Source organism: Galeopterus variegatus, unplaced genomic scaffold, assembly GCF_000696425.1.
Source record: "Galeopterus variegatus unplaced genomic scaffold, G_variegatus-3.0.2 Scaffold82, whole genome shotgun sequence".
In the NCBI taxonomy this organism is placed as follows: Eukaryota; Metazoa; Chordata; class Mammalia; order Dermoptera; family Cynocephalidae; genus Galeopterus; species Galeopterus variegatus.
In genome coordinates, this window is record NW_007726193.1 from 76,372 (window position 1) to 97,803 (window position 21,432).

A 21,432-nucleotide genomic window follows, 5' to 3' on the forward strand; every position below is an offset into this window, starting at 1 on the left:
AAAAAAAAAAAAAAAAAAAAAAAAAAAAAAAAAAAGAAAGTACAAGACGACACTGTGGCACTGGCGCAGGGGTAGACGAAGGAACCAATGGCCCAGAGACAGACCCACATGCTGTTGGGTGGGGGATGGCTTTACAAAGGTCTATTGTATTATTTTAAATTTTATAATATTAAAAATAAAAGTTTTTTAAATAAAACAAAAAAGTAGGCCATGCATGGAATCGTGACATGAGCCAAGGATTATGATGATGCAAATTCTTATGATTATGATTGTGCACATGAGGTCCAAAAATTTTTTTTAAAAAAGAATGCTAATTTGGCTGGAGGAGATTCTTCCTCCAGCTGAGAGGTTGGCATAGACAATCTGGAAAGGCCCTTGGTGCCCATTCATGATTCTATGTCGAGCATTCACTAGGCATCAGACAGTTTCTACTTTGCCAGCAGTAGGTGTTGTTTTCCACATTTCACAGGCAAGAGGCAAGGAAACTGCAGCTCAGAGAGGCCAAGTCACTTTCCCAGGGCCACACAGTTCTCAAAGGGGCAGAACCAAGATTTGTGCACAGGCCTGACTGGCAAGCTCGTGCCTGTGCCAACAGGTCATAAAACTTCTATCGGCTATTTGAGGGCTGAATGCGGTGAATGGGTGTGACTGTGGCCAGCCTCTTACTAGGGAAATAGAAGATTCCTCTCCACCATGCAAAATAGGAGATCTTTGCCTTTAAGGAAGTTCTGACTTTCCACTCCAGTCAGGCTTTTATGGTTATGGGTGCCCCGTCCTGTCCGGGAGGAGTCTCAGTAGCAGCACTTTGAAGTCTCTCCCACAGGGCCCCTCAGTCGAGTAGCAATTGTTGTCCAGAGACCAACACGTTTTGGCTCTTGCTCGCCTTAATACTCCCTCTCCTTTCCCGAACACAAAAAATATTGGCATTTCTTGGAAAGTGGTTTTGGCTCAAAGCCTGATATCTAGCCCACACTCTCGGGCCAGCTTTCCTTGGGGCCTCTGTTACTTTATTTCATTGAGCATTTGTGTTTGGCGGCTCACGCTGCTGCCTCCTTTGTACCTGAGGTAAAGGGCCCCCTGGCAGGTGTCCGGGAAGGTGTCTCCGCCCCCTTGCCACCAGCTGCCTCTGCTCATCTCCCCTCTCCACGTGGCTCTCAGGAGGGGTGGAAACTCACAATGCACACGCACACAACCACTGAGGGCTTTTTTTCCTTGCTGCAGTTATTCAATAGCGTGTTAAATATCTTTTCTTAAATCAAGGGACAATTGACATAAAATAAAATGACTTGAAAGTGGTCAGATGGATCAGTTTGGCAGTTGTAAGCACCTGTCTAAAACCACTGCCTAGAAGGGGCTATAAAACACTCCCATCACCCCAGAAAGGCCCTTCAGGCCCCTTTCCAATCCATTCCCTCTTCTCCCTCCCCAGAGCAAACACTTTCTGATTTCTAGCATTATAAATATTTTTTGCCTGTTTTTCCATTTTGTGTCGATGAAACCTTGCAGTATGTACACTTTTGTATTTGGCTTCTTTCACTCGACGCAGTGTTTTTGCGATGCATCCATATCATTGCCTGTAGCCCAAGCTTGTTGCTTTCTATTGCTGAGTAGTATTCCATTGCCTAGCCGTCCGTTCACCTGTTGACAAACATTTTGGGTTGTTCCTGGTTTGCAGCTCTTAGGAATGGAACTGCTATGAACATCTGTGTGCAAGACTTTGTGTGAATACATGGTTTCATTTCTCTTGGGAATATAACCAGGAGTGGGATTGCTGAACATAGAATAGGCATTTATTGTAACTTCATTATTAGAAACTTCCAGACATTTCTCCGAAGAGGTGGTACCATTTTGCCAGCAGTTTACAAGCGTTTCAGTTGGTGCATATCCTCACCAACTTTTGGTATTATAGTCTTTTTTAATTTTAGTCATTCTAATGAATGTGGTATGGTAATTTAGTTTTTGGGTTTTTTTAATTTCAAAGGACATTTTTAAGAATTTTCAAGCACGTCAATTAATGCCAGCTTATACACTGAAAAGGTCCTGTGGGAGGAAAACCGGGTGTTAAATTTTCGTGGGCAGGAGGTTTCCACTCATCATCCCTGTCCCTAAAGCAGAGTCTTTCCAGCCCCGAGGGCTGTCTGTGGGCTGCTGCAGGGCAAGCTCAAGGTCAAAGCCCCAGAGAGGGGAGCTAGGGAAGGGGAAGGAGGCAGGCAAGAGAGTCAGAGTAGAGAATCCCGCTGTGACAGCCACAGGACAATGCTCAGGGCAAACTGTGCCACACACAGACACCAATAATCTAACGCAGACACAGCCAGCGTGCACAGACCAGTTCATAAGCCTGCTTAGGGAGTTCCAGCGGCTGTCCTTTCGGCGGCTGTGGCCACTCAAGGCAGATATGACAAAATTTCCAAGGCAGAATTTTGTTACTTTCTAGTTGGCATAGGCAACCAGAAATCCTCCAAAACCAGTTGCCAGGCAGGGGACCGGTTAGGTGACAAGCATTGGAACCATCCCTGCAGGTGCCAGCCACCTGCTTTTCTAGATTCTCCAGCCCTGTCCACACGGGGTGGGGGCTGCCTCAAAAATATTTCAGCCAATCTATACGTCTTGAATATCACTGTTTATTCTTTTCTTAGAGTCATCACACTAATTAGCAAGCCACCAATTTCACCACTTAAAAAAACAGTTTTGGTAACTGGCCACAAATATCACCCACATTGTATATTGACAAAATAAAATTAAATTTTAAAAAAAATCTCAAACATTCCAGGTGCTCTTTAGCCAAGCCTCCAGTACTAGTGGAGATAAAGAGAGAACTGGAACTTCAAGTAGCAGCCTCAGGATGGGGCTTCCTGATCAGAACTTGAGCTGCCCCGCCCTGGAGTGGGTGCTGTTGATTAGAACAGTGGCCGACTGGGTTAGTGCCTCACCTGTCAGACAGGACAAGTCCCACTGTAGGTGCTGGGGTCTTTTAAGGTAAATTACAGACATTGTGGTCCTGAGTCAAGTATCTCTGGATCCAGGGAGAATTTTATCAGCCTCGGTTTGGGGTGGTAGAGGGGTTGGGTTCAAGTCAGCTGTGATATTTATTGCGGGGCTTGGGGTGAGACTGAGCGTCCTCATCTATAAAATGGGGATGATCCCTGCCTACCTCCAGAGGTGGTTGTGAAGGTGGCAGAAGATATTTGGATGAGCCCTTTTCACACAAAAGCCCCCACCGTGTAAAAAGGGTTCTGATCAGTTTGGTCGTGCCCCTATGGCAAGGACCCAGTGTCTTTAGAAGAATCGGTATTGTTAGACAGGAAACAGAAAGAGGGTAATTGTGTTGAACACAAGTCAAGGGCTTGCTATGGTAGGATGTCGGTGGTCAGCAGAGAGGTGGGATATGTTTGAATGGGCAATCTTTTGCCTAGAAAATCAATTATGTAGGATACCAAGGGAAAGCTGGCCCTAGACCCTTGAACCATAGATGAACTCCCCCAAAGGACAACCCAGAGGGACCTTTGGCATGGGGAAAGGGCAGCAATCCGAGGCCTTCCTGCTCTGTAAACCAACAAACCAGCAAAGGAGAGAAGGGGGTGTTGTGTCCCTAGCAGTTTGCTCCGGCCAGAAGCTTCCCAGGTATGTTTATCTGTGTTGTGCCAGAGACCGTCCACTGCTCCCTCCCATGCCCCCACCCCCTCACACAGGCCAGGGCCACCTGAGGAGCTGCGGGGTCCCAGGGAGTAAGGCTGCTGAAAGCCCTGTCTTGCCTGCTCCCCTGCCCCCACCAGCTTTGTGAATGCCGAGGAAACGGACCCTTTCAGTAGATATTTATGCAGTTACTGAGCAAAGCATGTCCCTGAACCCATGCTAATAAATTGATTCAAGTCAGGAAGAGTAGCCAAGGGTGCTCGGTGCTTTTACTGCAGGAAAGTCAGCATGTGGGAGTTCGGAATTGGGCTCTGGGTACTCGGGCTGCTTCTGCAGTGCTGCTTTTCAGCCAGGGGGTTTCAGGCTGCTCTGAGCATGGAGGAAATAACAGAGAAGGAGCTCCCAGTGGGCAGGGACAAGGCTACCTGCCCCTGGCACAGTGTGCGGGAGCAGTGGGGGTGTCCCAGGAAGCACTGTGTCAGCTAGAGAAATGCTAGCTGCTGTTACTAACAAGTTGAAAGTGTGTCATGGCTCAAACACAATAGAAGTTGATTTTTCACTCACATATAGCCCCAAATGGATGTTCTGATGGCAGGTGACCCTTGTCCAAGCCATGATTCAAGCATGCAGGCCCTTCCATCTTGTGGCTCCACCATCTTCAACAGGTGGCCTCCAAAAGGTGCATCAAGCCAAGGGAAGGAGAAAGGGATTGGAGCATCGTGTGTGGCAGGAAGGTTTGTAGGAGCCGGGCCTGGAAGTGGTGCCCAGCACTTTCGGTCACACTGCATTGGCTAGAACCCAGGCACGTGGCCACACCCAGCTGCAAGGGAGTCTGGGAAATGCAGTCCAGGAAGAAGAGGAAAGGGGTTCAGCGGACAGTCGGCCAGTCAGCCACAGATGAAATATTCCTGGGAAGGTCGGGAATGAACCCCTATCTGCAAGTGGGTACAGAGGCATGAGAAGCAAGAGTTGAGGTCCAAAAAGAAAAGGGAGCATCTGTCCCAGACCATGACTTTCAGGGGCCGATACTCACTAGATGCGATGGTAATGGTGGAGAGGGGAGCTCAGGCAGGGCTGGGCCAGAAAGCAAAGCTAGGCAGGCCTGCCTGGGGCATGGAGGCAGGCCAGGGAATTCCAGGTCTGGGTGGAGACAGAGGACGCACCCCACTTCTCCCTCCCTTCCTGCCTTTCCTTACCCCCACATGCCCCCATGCATGCTACCAGGAACCTTTGCTCCCTCTTTCTCCACCTCCCCCAGACCCTGCTGTGAATGTTGTTCATGTTCTGGAAAGCTCTGTCCCTCCCTCCGGTCCAAACAGCTATTCCCTGGGGATTCACAGCTCAGTTCTTGGGGGTGGGAAGTTACAAACCAAGTCACACCAAGGTGGTACCAATCTGCTGGGGTTGCTGAGAAACTGAGATGAGAGATGAATGGAACGTACCTAGTGGGGTGCCTGGTGCGTAAGCAAATGCTTAGTAAATGGTTTATTATCATCATGGTCTGTGGGGGGGGGGCGGGTGAAGAGAGGGAAAGAGAAGAGGGAGCTGGTAGAGCCCTGCAAATTCGACTCCTTCCTCTTTTCCTCCTTTCCTACTGGTCTGGCTATTGGACTGCCGGCCTTCTGCTCATCGGGACTTGTGAAGACATCACTGTTGTGTTGGTTGAGTTGGCAGTTATTTAGGGCAGAAGTTAATTGCCAAAGGGCGACTCTGAACACCCTTTGGAAGAGCTGGACACCCCTCCAATGTTTGAAGCACCCTGGTCTCTCCCCCAAGCCCTCACCAGCCCTGGGCTCCAGCCACCCAACCTGCTGGCCTGTCCCAGACACACCTGACACACCTGCCTTCTTGTGCCTTTCCTCTTGTCCTGCACATCTGGAAAACTCTCCTCCATTCCGCCCTCTCCTTTGCTGAAATCCTACCCATGTGGCAAGGCCCAGTTCACATGTCACCTGCAGTACTAAAGTTTTGATTAGGGGAATTCAGAGGGAAAATACCAGAGCTGGAGCAGGTGAGGAAGAAGGGAATTGACATGAATCCTGGTTTGAGGATCCTCTTTGACTATTAGAGGGACAACAGGTGGCTTCATTTCAAATTGGCCAGTGTGTGTGTGTGTGTGTGTGTGTGTGTGTGTACACATGCATTCCAGAAGAACTCTTCCTCTAAAGAAAATAGGAAATAACACCTATAATCTTCCCAACTAGCTAGATGTTATGTGGTTGGTCTTTCTCCTTCCCCCACTCCAACTTTGCACTGTTTATGCTATGTTAGCTCCAACCACGATACTTGCTTTAAAACAAATATAGTGAATTTTGAGGGACTTCAAAAGACTCACCAGCCTGAAGATTCTACAGAGTTCTGTTCTGCTCTTGAGAAAGCGTGCCTGCAGGCAGAGGGGTGCCTTTGACAAAACAGAAAGCAGTCTCCCTGTTTAAAAGATGAGCACGACCCACCCTCTTCTTCCTGCAACATCTGCATACTTTGTGGGTCGAGGTTATTATTATTATTATGTTTAGGCAGTGTGCAGCTGATGAAGTGGAGTAGTGTTTGTTTATTTATTGATTTTTGGTCCCTGAGTTGGAACACAAGATCACCAGAAAAGAAACTCCCTCTGTGACTCATCCCAGGAACATCTTGCATTCCAGCCAGCACAAATATGATTAAAAGAACTTTCTGGAAGGCCCCAGTTATATTTTAGCAAAGGAACACATTAGCAAAGCTGACCATCTCTTAAACATTTTGCTTTTGGAAAGATAGTCATCTCTGGCCTCCTCGTGTGCCTTGATTTTATGAGATCTTGAGTCACACTCCTCGTAAGCTGATTCTTCTGTGGCATGGACAGTGTTAGTATAACAGAGTCTTCTTCATAGGGGTGATAGAAGGTCCCATCCACTGGGGAAACACCTGGTCACAGTGGCCTCAATTAGTGACGTTTATGTATTCACATAATAAGCACTGGAACTTTCCAGGGCCTGGCTGGTGTAACAGACACTGCTGGTGCCCTGCCATGTCCCCTCAGACTCGCCTGCATGCACCAAAGGCTGCTCCCTGCAAATACCCATGACTGTGTCTGAGGGTTTGTTGTTTGTTTTTTGTCTCACGAGCCTCTAGGCCTGCATATTGGGCTACCTAGACGTGACGAGGGATGAACACCTCCTCCAGGAGCAGCCCTTGACCAGTGATGGATGGGGCTTGGTGAAGAAACACTTGACTTCCTAGCCTCTCAGTTGAGATAATTCTGAGGCATGTGCTGTACACTGTCCTGCAGCTTTCCCCAGTGGAATTGAGCTCCAGTTCCCCGCAGTGGTAACTTGCTTGATAAATTGGTTTCCTTCCTTTCCCCGTCTCACTGTTTCACTCCTCTACTGGTGTTTTCTGGAATCTTCTCCCAAATAAACTACTTTCAGTCAAATCCTTGCCTTAGGGCCTGTTTGTGGAGGAACCCAAGTTAAGATAACTAGCCAGCTGCGTTCACCAAAAGCCAACTGCCTCCCCTCTTCACCTCTCTCACCATGTTCATCACCACTGGGGACGGTCATTAAGTTTCCACTGTGCCTGTTGCATTGCAATAGCATGTCGTGCATGGGGGTACAGTCCTGTGAGAGCCCATAACTTCTGTGTGGAAACATGGTAAGACAGAAACTGGAGTTTCAGGAGGTCGCCCGTTCAGTAACAGGGCCCCCTACCACAAGGCAAAGACAATTCTGGATACTGCTAAAATCTCTGCACCCGGGAGGCACATCCTCACAGGGTTCCTGTTGGGTGAGCAACAAGTGTTTGCTGGTTGAATCTATAAAGGAATGAATAATTGACTCACATTCCCGTCCTTTCTTAGCTCTGAGTGCTTAAGGGTTGAGGCCATGTCCCCCTCCCCTTTTTTTAAACTCGGGTGCCTTTTAATGCAGCCAGCAAACTTGGCCGTAGTTGTAGGCTCTTGTCTCTATGGAGAGATTTCAAGTTAGGAAGGTTGTTGCCCCTGATTGGTGTCAGAACTCCTTGATTAGAGTTTCATTTCTTTGTCCATAGCTTTATCACTGACTGGATTATGATTATTATACCAATAAAGAAAACGTAATACTTGAGACGTATCAGTCATACACCTCATTGAGAATGAGTTTATCAGCTTCTTTCTGGAAAACCCAATTTGGATGGGGGAAACCCAATTCTGATTGCCCAAGGAGGGGTGGGGATCAGGGTAGGCAAAAATAAAGATCAGACACCAAAAGAAGATACATTTACATTTTTTTTCTAGGACTGACAGTACAACCAAGTCACAAGTGAATGTGCTTGGTAATTATAAAAGCATGGGAGAAGTTCTGCCAGAATGGACCGCTAGCACTTGTACTTGTGAACAGTATCATGTTTTTTACCGTAGCCTCACTGTGCTGAGAAGCTCCCGTCCCACGTCTCCTCCGCCGCACCGCTTCTACCAAGCTGTGCAGCTTAACAGCACCACCTTGTGGCCAGTTGAAGAACTCTCACTCGGTGTTTCCCTGACGGCTTTACTCAGTTTCTCTGTTTTATCACTCTTCCAGGGGAGCGAGCTCTTCCTCATTTGGATCTATACTACTTTTTAATCTTCTCTCCTACAACTCTTGCTTGGTTATCTCAGAAAATCTCTTTGCTTTCTCTCTCCCTGTTATCCTTACCCTCTTCCTCTCCTCCTCTGCTGCTCCCTTGGTTTTGTGGGAGAGAAAATGCTCCTAATCGCCACTGATAAATAGGGGAGGAGAGCTACTTATGCCCTTGTACAAAGGAGAAGGAAAATTGAAGGACACAAAGTGAAATTATGCACGGCCAATCAACAGTAACTGTATTTATGTAATTGTTTTCCCACCATCTTTAATTTCCGATACTGCAACAGCATTGTTTTCTATTTGTACTGAAATGTTCAATATGTCAGCTATGTTGGTGGTTAAGTGGAGTTTTGTGGGCTGGCCTGGAAACCTTACCATCAGGCACACACTAATTCTATAGTAGGTGCCTTCCCAGATCCTAGCAGCTCATTTAAAAATGAACCTTGAAACAAACGGGGTTATAAATGCACAACCCCATTCAGATGCAAAGGGCATTTGTGATACTGCTCAAGACGCTCAGAGGAAAGATGGCCAGTGGATCTGATTATGATGACAGTGATGCTAGTGGCAAGATGACCACAGTGATGAGGATCACGATAATGAGAATGATGGCAATGACAATGAGAATGATGAAGATGAAGACAATGATCATGACAATGACAATGGTGACAACAGTGATGGCGATGATGGTGATGGTACCAGTGATGATAACGATGACAGTAATGATAGCCATGATTTACCCAGCACTTTCCATGTGCCAGGCACTGTGCCAAGTACTTGGATTATCTTCTTGCATTATTATGACCACCCCATGTGATAGGATTTTTTAATCCCCATTTTACGCAGAAAGAAACTGACGTAGAACTGATTTGGCCAAGGTTACACAGCCAGCAAAGTTAAGCAGAACTGAAGCTTCAACTTAGACCTGTCTGAGTTCAAAGCTTGTACTCCTAACTACTCTCATGGGGGACCCAGGGCCCAGGGCGAGGGTGGCATTGTCTCCATGCCAATGGCTGGGGAGGGACCCACATGCATTAGGAAAAGGGGAAAATCTGAACTCCAGTCCTTTGTACTTCAGAAATCTGCACCCCTTTCTTCCAGTGACCCTCAGAGGGTCTATTTCTGGCACACGGGTCTCTGGAAAATGTCCTGCTAATGACACGGTATTATAAACAGTCCTTTTCCCAGAACAAAAATTTAACCTTTGTATCTCAATTTAATTAGAAGTATTTTCTCTTTCGGAGGCAGGTTTTTCTCCCCCTCTTTGTTCCAAACTTAAGAGGTTTCCTGGTTGCCAGAAAATTTTCCAAAAACCATAGCTCTTAAAGAGATGCTAGACTCTGGCCCGAGACCTTCAGTGTGCCCTGTGCTCCTGCACGAGGCGGCCGCTCCAGCACCGGTACCTGAGGGCGTGTGAGGCTCTGGGTGTTCAGCGGAAGGCTGTGGGGCCTCGGCTAAATGCAGGGACAGCACTTGCTGACTGTCACAGTCCACTGTCCAGGTGTCTCCTCCACCCACAGCAGTTCTTCATGACTTTCCCTGCGATGCTGAGGTTCACCTGTCACATTCCACTGAGCTTCGCCAAGACTTGAGGAAGGCACTTCTTTCCTGTTAGTGTCAGGGGCAGCCCTCTCTGGAAAACACACATTTGTGCTCCACCTCAGAGGTCCTTGCACTAACAGCGCCCCCTGTAGCTGTCTAGGGACTGGCATTCTTCCCTTAGAGACTTAGTCCTCTACCTTTTCAAGAAATGTGGATCTTGAAGGAGCTCTGTTAAAAGTGGATAACCCTGGGAGAATAGGGATTTGCAGGTAAACGCAAATCAAAACCACTTTGAGATATCACCTCACCCCCATCAGACTGGCTATTATAAAAAAGACAGAGAAAAACAAATGCTAGCGAGGATGTGGAGAGAGGTAGGACTGTAAATTAGCGCAGCCATTATGGAGAACAGTATGGTGGTTCTTTAAACAACTACAGATAGAACTTCCATGTGATCCAGCAATCCCACTACTGGAGATATATCCAGAGGATTGGAAAACATCATGTCAAAGGGATACCTGCACTCCCATGTTTATTGCAGCTCTATTTACAATAGTCAGGCAATGGAACCAACCTAAATGTCCATCGATGGATGACTGGATAAGGAAATTGTAGTATATTTACACCATGGAATACTACTCAGCCATAAAAAAGAGTGAAATTCTACCATTTACAGCAACGTGGATGAGCCTGGAGAAAATTATTCTAAGTGAAACAACCCAGGGACAGAAAGAGAAATTCCACATGTTCTCACTCATAACCAGGAACTGAATCCATAAATAAACAAATGAACAATAAAGAGAGACAGAGAGGGGCCGAGCCCGTGGTGCACTCGGGAGAGTGCGGTGCTCCCGCCACAGGTTCGGATCCTATATAGGGATGACCTGTGAGCTCACAGCACTCACTGGCTGAGCGCGGTGCGGCCGGTCTCAAAAAGGACAAAAAAAAAAAAAGAGAGACAGAGAGAGAGAGAAAGAAAGAAACAGCAATCACAGCAATACGTTGAACTTTTAGAAAACTAGAGGTGGAAAAGGGGAGGGGGGGCCAATGAGGAATTGGTCAATGGACACAAAGAATGCTTGTGTATTGTGATGATGACTTAAGCTAACTACACTGATCTGACCACCACACATTCTACACAATTACTGAAAATCAACATTGTACCCCACATGTATGTATAATAAAAAATAAAAATAAGTATATTGCAAAAAAAGAAAAAGAAAGAAAGAAATGTGGACCTTGAAGGAGCTCTGTTAAAAGTGGATAACCCTGGGAGAATATGGATTTGCTTAATACCTTGGGAAATGAGCTGGAAAAGAAGGCAACATGCCTATGGAGAAAGAGGTGCCAGGGTGGAGGAACAGGAAATGCGGGCCTGGCACACAGTAGATGCCCAGATTGTTTTGGAAAGAATGAATAAATGAATGGGCATGAATCTAGTTCCCTACTCCAACCCCACACTCACGCCTGCATGGTCCCAAGGGCCGCCGTAGGTCCTTTGTGGGCAGGCTAAAGGTAGTTGGGAGTGCAAAATGAGATGATAAATGCAAAGACATCTGACATTCTCAGGGTGAGAAAGGAGGCAGAGCAGCTCCCTGGTGTCCTCCCCAACCATTCTCCCAGCTCCCGCTTGTGCTCTGGTAGAACCCAGCAAAGGCTTGCAGGCCTGTGAGCGGCTGGCTTCCTCCCTCCAGTTCTGTTTGGTCACCCTCACCTGCCATCCTTCAGGGCCCACAGTAGTCCCTTTTTCGGCAACTCCCAAAAGGCTAGGTTTGACTCCTTCCCAGCAGGCCTCAGTTGAGAGTAGGGCAATACCCCATGTTACAGAAGAGGAAACTGAGTCCTAGGAGTAAGAGGTGATTTTCCTATAGTCGCGAAAAGCTTGTGTGTGTTTTGAATCTCTTGCTTTTATTTTAATGACTTGTCTACTAGTTATCACCAATTCAAGGGGGTATTTCCTCTTTTTTATCAAGCTACTCGCCCATCAAACTCTTTTTGACATTTTGACGGTTTAATCTCACTTTGGTGTTAGATGCTGGCCACAATAGAGCTGTTCTAATCCCAGTTGGCTGACTGCTGACTCTATAGTCAGTGTGTTAGACTCAAGTGCTCTTCAACATCCTTTGAAATCTGAAACAAAGGCAATGGGTCAGGTAGTGTGCTTTTGAGAAAGAAACAGAGGTCTGGGAGCACACTGTGTACACTATGCTGTGCGATCTCAAGCAGGTCACTTGACCTCTGAGCCTCAGCTTCCTGCTCTGCAAAACAGGAGGAGTGAACTGAGCCACTGACCCTAAGACTTGTTCAAGCAGGGGACCCTGGAAGTCTCACTGGGCCCTGAGAGCTCCATCCCTCCTGCTGAGTCATGACATTTTCCCATAGCCACTGCCCATCCCCATGAGGGTTAGTCCCAGTTGTAATCTGCACAGCCATCACTGCTTTAATAAATTAAGTAGTGCTGGGGAACTCATTTCCAAAGCTCATCTGGGTAGTCGCACTTCTTTTGGAGGGATGCGTAGATCTCTGATGTAAAAGGCAATCAACCGTCAAGACGAGTGACTATTTCATGTATTCTTCGTATTTTAGCCAATTTGGGAACACATTCATGTGGTAATTATGTTCACAGCTTTGGTAAAAAGGCCCTGTGCTGATGTTTAAAGCTCAGAAAATTTAATCATTGAGGCAAGTGATTGACAATTATTACACCCTATGGGGAGAAAAGACCTTCCCAGTGACCTCACTCCAGTAATCCCAGGGGCCTCACAGCGGCCTCAAGCAGCAATGGCCCCTGGCTTGAGTTGCTATGAGGTAAATCCCTCCCCACCTCCCCACCACATGGGGGTACCTGCTCCTAAAGCACTTGCTCAGGGGTGCTTTTTGCTGCAGACCAGGGGTCTTGTGGCCATCTTGATAGCTATTTCTGTGGTGAAAATGCTTCCAATTCACAAAATAAAATCAAACCTCTCTCTAGAAGGTGATCGGGCCTTTGAGAGGGCCTCCCAGCATGGCCCAGGGCTTTCGTCCAAATTCCTGGCTCAGAAACTAGGCTCAACCTGAGGTGGTTGCAAGGACGCTGTTCTGTGTCAGTGCGGAGTTCACAGCCACATGCTGAGCTTCCTTGCCCACTAGGATCACTTAGGCTGAGGGCATTAGGGGTGAGGTTATTAGGGGGTGGGTGTGTGTGAGTGTGTGTGTGTGTGTCTTAGTGCTAAATGCCCACAACTAGGAAATAGATGGGCTTTTGAATAGTTTAAATTCTCTAAGTGGTCAAGTGTTTCTGCTTTTTAAATTAAGCCATAAATGAGTCCTCATTGTAAAAACATCAATGTGTACGGAAGCCCATAGGCTGAAATGGGTGCATTGTGCAAAGCTCTAGAAGAGGAGGTCCGAGAGGCAGGCTGGAGTGTGGGACACAGACATGGGGCAGGTCACTGCCTGACTGCCAGGGAGTTAGGCCCAAGGTCGGCTTCTTCACCAATGTGGCTCCTTATAAGGAAAACAGTCGCTTTGATTTTGTTTTCCTGGGTGTGGCAGAGAAACACAGGATAGGTTCATCCACACCCCACCTCTGCCAGGCTCTTCACTGTCTGCAAAGGGCTTTCACCTCTACTGTCTCGTCAGTCTCCCACTGACTGGTGAAGGCAAGTGGCCGCCATGTTTTCTTCCCATGGCGCCTGTGGGACCCGCCCCTCTGCTCTTCCCACAACAAGAGTCTGGTGACCTGTGTAATAACTGGCTTTGGGTGAGTTTTAGTCAGCCTTTCTGGGTCACAGTTTCCTCATCTGTAAAAAGAAAGGTCAGGAAGAGGTTAGAGGAGATGTAAGCTTTAATGCCCCCGCCTGCCTTGACATGACAAGAGGACGAGGTTGAGAACAGCAGGCTGAGGTAAGGCTTGGGCATTCATTCATGCACCAGTTCATCCAGAAAATGCTTCCAAAACACCTGCTATTCACCAGGTACGGTGCCAGGTGTAAGGACGGGGACAGTCCCCCGCTCCTAGAGAAACAAATAACTAGGCAATCCCAGTATGGGTGAGGGGCGAGGGCAGGACTAGACAGGGTTAAGTTGGGGTCCTCTGGGGGCTCAGTGAGGGTGGGGGAAGACTTCAGAGGACACGACTTAGGGGCTGAGCCCCTAAAGTCTGACAGATGTTCAGGAGTTGGCTGGGCGAAGGCAGAGGCCAGAGCAGGCTCCAGGCTGAGGGACAGATCTAGGGAGAACGGCCTCTGGTGTAATTAGATCTTTGTAATAATTAGCTGAGGAGTTCAGATAACAATTCTGTGACCTCATAAGTCTCCAAGCCCAGACTGTCCCTCCCCACCTCCCCAGCTGCCCTGCACCCTGAGGCTTTCCCCCAAAGTCTCCATCTGAGGGTCACATGGGCTACACTAGGGAGAGGCCCTGGCAACTGGCTGAGGGCCAAGAGAGAAGGTCTTCAAGGACCCACAGATCCAGATAGCCCACTTCCCACCTGGCCACACTGCCATGGTTTCCTGACCCCGTCTCCACCCCCAGTGATAATGGTCATGGGTAGAATGGATGGGCAATCTCATTTAAATCCATTTGAAAAGGATGTTTTGTAAAACCCAAACAAAATGTTCCCTGTCACCTCTGAAGCAATTCATGCCCCATCTACTTGAGCATTAGTTGGTGGCTCCTGTATACTCCTTGATTTGAAGAGGTCCCCAGCCCACCCTCTGCCCACGCCAATCAGCAGCTTAGCTGAGCCGGGAGAACGGGTCTCTACATCTCCAGCTGTTCCCTGGCTTCTCCTGGGGGGTCAGAGATGCACCCTTTGAACCCTCACTCCATGAGCTGGTTTTTATTCTCAAGGCATCTCGGGGCTTCCAGTACCAGCCCCTGCAGCCGCAACACCCACCATGCCCATGCTAGGTGCGCCCAGACCCCCCAGCTGCTGCCCAGAGTTGGAGGTGCGGGCTGCTGGCAGGTTGAACATGGGGGGGGGGGGTTACAGAGAGAGGGAAAGAGGGAAAGGGCCTCTCTGGGAGGTGGAAGGGTGCTCGATGACAGCACAGTTCATGTTTCCTTTGCCTGGGTATCCCTGGGCCTGGCACCATCCCTGGTAGGAGCGGGTAGAAGATTGCAAGCCTGTCACAGCGGGCTGATGGCTCTCTAGGGAAGGGGTGCTCATGAGCCTACTTCAGCTGAGCAGCCAGGCAGGCCCAGAGCTGTCATGTCACAGGAGGTGGAAGTGACGTTTTGAGTGGGAGCTTCCTTTCCCCTTCATCCTTGAGATACTGCGCACTGCTCCCCTCCGCCTGCATCCCGTCAGGCCCTGTCCCTGCTCCCAGAGCCTGGGAGGCCCCATTAGGGGACCTGAGGGCCCCCCTGTAACTCATGGGTGTTGGGGTGCCCTCCCACCTGTGTGACGTCTGGCTCAGGAAGTGGGCTGGGGGCGGGTGGGGAACTGGGAATAGGCTGGGGATGGAGGCCCCCAGCCCTCCTGTAACAGAACCACAGCTGCTTCGGGCTGCACTCTCCGAGGACAGCAATTCTGCTGACAAGGGGGACAGAGGAGTAAAAAGAAAGAATAGCATTTCAATGAATTTACTGGAAAGGACCCAGCCTCCACTTTGAGCAAATCTTATGCTTGGGCGCTCTTCCTTGCGCGCCTCTGCAGGCACGTGCATGTGGTGGCAAAGGGCAGGCTGTGGGACCGCTCTTGCCAGGAAACCAAATGCATGGAAGGGTGTGGCCCTCACAGCTCCCACAGAGGACAGGGAGCCTGAGATTGACCCTGAACTAATCCCAGCCTCGACTGTACCCTTAAGCTCATTATTTAACCTCACTGTGGAAATCAGTTTTCCCATCAACAAAATGGGCATAATTATAGGAGCCCTGTGGCACAGTTGTTCTGAGGATGGAATGAGGTAATGCTTGGGAAGTTCTCGGTGAGTTTTAGCTCCTGCCATCTGTGGGAGGCGCCCCACCCTGGCAAGGTCCCCTCCTCACACTCCCAGCACGAGGGCCCTGGGGGAGTTAGCAGGCCTAGAGCAGGGCCAGGCGGGGAGGGCAGTGAGGTGTCACAGAAGCGATGAGAGCTGGCACCTGAGCTGAAGGTGTGTGTGAGGAGCAGGTGGAGGAGGTCTGGAAGTTTGCCTTCTCTCCCTTGGGAGGGGGTTGAGGGAAACAGACAGAGGGGGAGGGAGGCCACCATTTCTGGAAGGGCGGACAGATGCAGCCGCTAGGAGAAAGCAGCCTCACAGCTGGATAGTCCAACCCCACAGGAAGCCCAGGAATGGCATCAGAATCCATCTCTAATGGATTCTGCCTCCTATGACCATTGCTGTCCTTGTCCTCACCAGGGATGCCACCCCTAGCATCACTTTGATGCTTCCTCATGCCAGCTAATCTCTGTCTGACCAGAGACACGTGCCTCCACTAGACTGGAATCTCCACGGAAGCAGGAACCTCGTCTGTCTTGCTCACGACCGCCTCTCCAGCCTTCAGCAAAGTGCCGGCACTCAGTGGGCTTTCAGCAAATTAATTGTTTGGATGAATGAATGAATGAATGAATGAATGAATGAATACACGCCTGCCTGCTGGAATGGATGGTGTATTAGAGACGTGGCATTTGCTAGGCTGAATCAGGGAGACTCATCTCATGAAAAACCAGGCCCTTCAGCAGGGCCAAGCCCCTCAGCCTCCCTGGGGACAGACTGCCTCCCAACTCTGCCCCAAGAGGCTTATTGGCCAGCCTACTGGGTCACCTGGTGGTTTCCAGAGGGCACACTACTCGTAGGGAGACAGACTCTGGAGCCATGCCAAGGGCATGGCCCTCCAGTCGTTCTGCACAAATTGTTTGCACAGACAGCATCCTTCCCCTTCTCGTCCCTTCCTCCTGCCTCAGAGAAACTCCTTGTTCTGTGCATTTGACACATTTTGATCGCCTGGAACTATCACGGAGTTGCGTATTTGTTAAAGCTGCCTTCCTGTAGTGAGATATCATTTGTTTATTCCTAACCCCATGGTGTGCTGGGCCATCTCTCTTTCTTGTTTGGGAGGTTATGTTGGTAATTTGGGGGCAAGGAGAGGAGGACAAGATGACCACAGGACTAAAGTCTAGACAGCTGGGACAGGTGAGGTCCAGAATCTGAGTTGCCCAAGGCCTGCCCAGCAAAACTGAGGATTATTGAATTATTATTGAGCCCAACCAGACTCCAGGGCTGCACAGATCCCTGAGTTAGACATGGTGCCTGCCTTCTCCATGGTAACGAGGCTAAATATGGACGTGTTTCCATGGAGAGCCACATCGCAGCTGCAGCCCTGCTTCCTCCAGGAAGCACACGAGCTGGACTCCTTCGGCCTCTCAGAAGGTGGCTGAGGAAGCGGGAGGTGCGGGGGACATCAAGAAAGCGTATCTCACCTTTGATGATGTCTGTTGCCAACAAGTGTTTCATTTCCCCAGCCCTAGTCTCATTGATGTCCCCTCCTCTTGCAGCCAGGTGTTAGGAAAGGCCACAGGTCACACAGATGAGCCGATTGGGAGTGATGCCTGACCCACTGACCATTCACATACATCATCTCATCTTCACCTTGCTCCCGGGAGTAGATTTTCCTGTCATTGGGAAGAAAGGGGCTGTCACTGGTTGGAAGGAGACAGACAACTCTAATGACCCAAGTATAAATGCACTGCCCTTCTTGCCAAACCTCTTTTGGAAGAATTATTTCTACAAAGAGTTTTTTAAATGCTTTTGGGAATTTTCCATAATTTTAAAATAATTCCATAATTATTGCTGCAAAGGTTTTTAAAATGTCCCCTTCCATGTTCATAGAATATTCATATGCACCTCCTGGTTTTAACTAAGATATGGAAACTTTTTAAAGATGTGGACAGCACTCCTAAGGCAATTATAAGTAGCCTCTTAAAGAAGATTCATACTGCGTGTTCTGTGTTGCAGGCCGAGTGGCATCAGAGCTGAGTGATGGACGACCTGCAGTCCCAGAACCTCCCCATGGACATGACCGACTCCCCTCCTGCCCTGGCCAATAACAGACTGGAGAATGGCATGGCCCAGCTGATCACCACTGAGGCCTGGAACATCAACTCCACCGACCTGGTAAAGAAGGCCCTGGTGACCGTGCCGGCCCCGTCCATTCTGAACCCTCCTGCCGAGTCCCAGAGCGGCATGGCTCTGAAGGTGGCGGCCACCGTGCTGCAGCCCCTGTGCCTCGGGGAGAGCCCGGTGGTGATGCCCATTCACATGCAAGTGGAGGGAAGCTCCCCACCGGAGCTCAACCCCAACGGCAATGCCACCTACGTCATGACCACGCAGGGCCCCGTGCAGCTGCCTGTGGTGCTAGAGCAGCACGTCTTTCAGCACCTCAACTCCCCCCTGGTCCTGCCGCAGGAGGCCCCATGCTCCTCCAATGCCATCCACAACAACCTCTTCCAGGGAGCCGAGGACTCTGAGGCTCAGCCCCAGCTCCTGGACCTGAGGATCCCCAGCCAGCCACAGGAGCCCACGTTGCCACTTGAGGCTGTGCTCCAGAATTTGTTTCCCTCCCAGGGCACTCTTGGCCCCCCACCCTGCCAACCTCCTCCTGGATACGCCCCTGTGCCTCCCCAGCCCTTTAACTCCCCTCTGTCCCCCCTGGTCCCACCGGCCACCCTCTTGGTGCCCTACCCTGTGATTGTCCCCTTGCCTGTGCCAGTCCCCATTCCCATCCCCATCCCAGTGCCTCAGAGTTCTGAATCCAAGTTTAGTCCCAGTTTCTCCAAGTCTCCGTCTTCCTTCGGCCTGCACTCCTTTAAAGGCACCCAGACCCCTCTGGAAAAGGATGAACTGAAGCCCTTCGACATCCTCCAGCCCAAGGAGTACTTCCAGCTCAGCCGCCACACTGTCATCAAGATGGGGAGTGACAACGAAGCCCTGGACCTCTCCATGAAGTCGGTGCCCTGGCTCAAGGCTGGCGAAGTCAGTCCCCCAGTCTTCCAGGAAGATGCGGCCCTAGACCTGTCACTGGCAGCCCACCGGAAATCTGAGCCTACCCCTGAGACACTGTATGACAGCAGTGGGTCAGCCGACAGCCCAGGTCACACCGTGATGGAGAAACTACCCAGCGGCATGGAAATGCCCTTCACCCCTGTCACGCCCCACGAGGCCTCAGCCACAATGGATAGCCACTGCAGCAGCAGTGCCACCGCCGAGATGCTCAGCCACCCCAGCCACCCCAGCCACCCCAGCGGCGAGGTCAAGGCTGAAAATAACATTGAGATTGGGAGCGAATCCCAGGCAGCTAAGGTCATCGTCTCAGTCGAAGACGCTGTGCCTACCATATTCTGTGGCAAGATCAAAGGCCTCTCGGGGGTGTCCACCAAAAACTTCTCCTTCAAAAGAGAAGACTCCGTGCTTCAGGGCTACGACATCAACAGCCAAGGAGAAGAATCCATGGGAAACTCGGAGTCCCTTAGGAAACCCATCAAAAACCGGAGCATAAAGTTAAAGAAAGTGAACTCCCAGGAAATACACATGCTCCCAATCAAAAAACAACGGCTGGCCACCTTTTTTCCTAGAAAGTAAATAATGGCTTTTTAAAATTTTTATGATTATAATATGGGGAAAGGTGCATTTGTTTTATAAAAAGGCATTTAAGACAAATTATCTTTGTTAATTATTTGGGGGAGTAGTTGGGAAGTGGAAAGGTGAATTGGCTCTAGAGGCCCTGTAAGCCAGTATCATTTTCTTTTTTAATTTTTGACTTTTCACAAATGAGTAAATAAGAGCAACCTATTTTTCAAGCAGATTGCACATTTTTTGCAGCTTTAATGGAATATTGGGTGAATCAAAGGGGTAAAAAAGCTATTTTCATTGCCACAAAGTGCTTTGATGATGTAATACCTAATAAAGGGTAGGATGAATATTTCACAATAAATGTTTGTTTGCACTAATTGGTTGCAGTATTCTGTCATTTATAAAATTTGCATTGCTTAGCTGGCATGATTTGGCCAAAATGCTTGCCTGTAAAGAGCTATTGAGTTATCTGTGTTTAGAGACCTAAGCTCTTCAGGCATGTTGGGAAATATTGCCCTATGTCCCAATAAAAGGAGGATTAGGAATATGAAGGACCTTGAGCAAGTCACTTCCCCCTCTAGGCTTCGGGTTTTTTGTTTTGTTTTGTTTCTTTGTAAAAATGTAGCAAAAAGAGGGGGCAGAGAGGTGTTTCAAGTACCCAAGGCCCCTTGCAATTCACACAGTTGTTGGGTGTGTAGAATTCTGTACCTGGACTAAAACAGAAAAATGTCTCTAAAAGAAAAAGTAACCTGCTTCCCTCCTCCTGACCCTCATCCCCACACCCCAGAGTTTAGCTGGAAAGGGTCTTCTTTTCAAGGGCAATAAGAACATGTTCTCAATGACTGAAAATCTTGCAAGTCAAAAGTATTCCTGCAGTCCACTCCGAACCAGAGGAGAGTCAGTTGCCAGGAGATTGGGAGACGTCTCAAAATTTCCCCAGCCTTGGATAGAGATCTTTGGGGGTGAGGTCAGAGAGTGAAGAGAAAGTCATTTCTTGTTAGCTTAGCCCAGTGGTTCTCGAATGGGGGTGATTATGTCCCCCAAGGGACATCTGGCAATGCCTGGAGACACTTTGGGTTGTCACAGCTGGGGAAGGGGTTGCTACTGGCATCTAATGGGTAGAGACCGGGGATGCTGCTAAACATTCTATAATGCACAGAACAACCCCCACCACAGAGAATGAGCCAACTTGAAATATCAATAGTGCCAAGGCTAAGAAGCCCTGGTTAGGCCATTCCTTGATGGACCGAAGCGGCGCACCTGGAAGGGAGAACGGCGTGTTGCTCTTTCCTGATGGCATAAAGCCACCCACACAAATGAGGAACTGTGAGCACACGTTTAAAATAGAGCTGCTAGGTGGCACATCACACTTGTGTCTGAAACCATGCCGGCGAGAGACTGATTGCCGCACGCCTGCTTTTCAACTTAAAGCTCTCTCTTTTGCTTCTTGCAATTAGTACGTATCCAGCTGTTACTGTGAACATGAACAGGAGGGAAAGCAGTCGCGAGACTGTTCTTTTATTACCAGGCACTCCGTGCATCGGATGACAGTTTCAGCGGGTCCTGTATCCTACACCCAGAGTGGATTTTCTTTTTCCTACTCTTTTCCTGTGTTGTTAAACTTTCTTTTTCAAAGTGTAACCAAATAGCTGTTTTGTGTCAGGCTAACTAGTCTCAGTCTACAGCATCCCCCAGACTCCATCCTCTCAGAACATGGTACAGTCTTTTCTCATTTTTATTCCCACTGTGGGTTTCTGGCCATGTTTCCATGGCAAGTGTATTCTTGTTTCAAATAAGATACACACGTGCTGGAGGACTAGCATTTGCCATTGGCCTGCTGTCTTTTCTGCCCATTCTGCACCAGCCAGGAGGGCCCATGTCTTCACAATGCGCTGGGGAGGGCTGTCGCTCCTCCTGAGGGAACAGAATTTGCAGTAGAAGCAAGTGCTTAAAGCGAGCGACATACAATTGGAAAGGAAGGCATCTGTAGCCCGTGATCACCTTATAAACCTCAAGCCACACATTTCTCTTTGTTGTATCTGGGATGCCCCTTTCTCCTTATTTTATTTTTATTTTTTATTGTTTTGGCGGCTGGCCAATACAGGGATCCAAACCCTTCCTTTCTCATTAGGTGGCAGCTCCGG

General features: G+C 49.0%; 1 protein-coding gene across 1 annotated transcript in view; it reads left to right on the forward strand.

Annotated features, from left to right (window-relative positions):
• RAI2 (retinoic acid induced 2) overlaps nt 1–19,665 on the forward strand; it is a 58,704-nt gene extending 39,039 nt beyond the window's left edge. Inside the window, exon 2 of the mRNA XM_008579810.1 lies at nt 17,675–19,665. Within this exon, the coding sequence (XP_008578032.1) occupies nt 17,699–19,297 (1,599 nt within the window). The 5' untranslated portion in view covers nt 17,675–17,698 and the 3' untranslated portion in view covers nt 19,298–19,665. The remainder of the gene's footprint in view (nt 1–17,674) is intronic.
• The last annotated feature ends 1,767 nt before the right edge of the window (nt 19,666–21,432 follow it).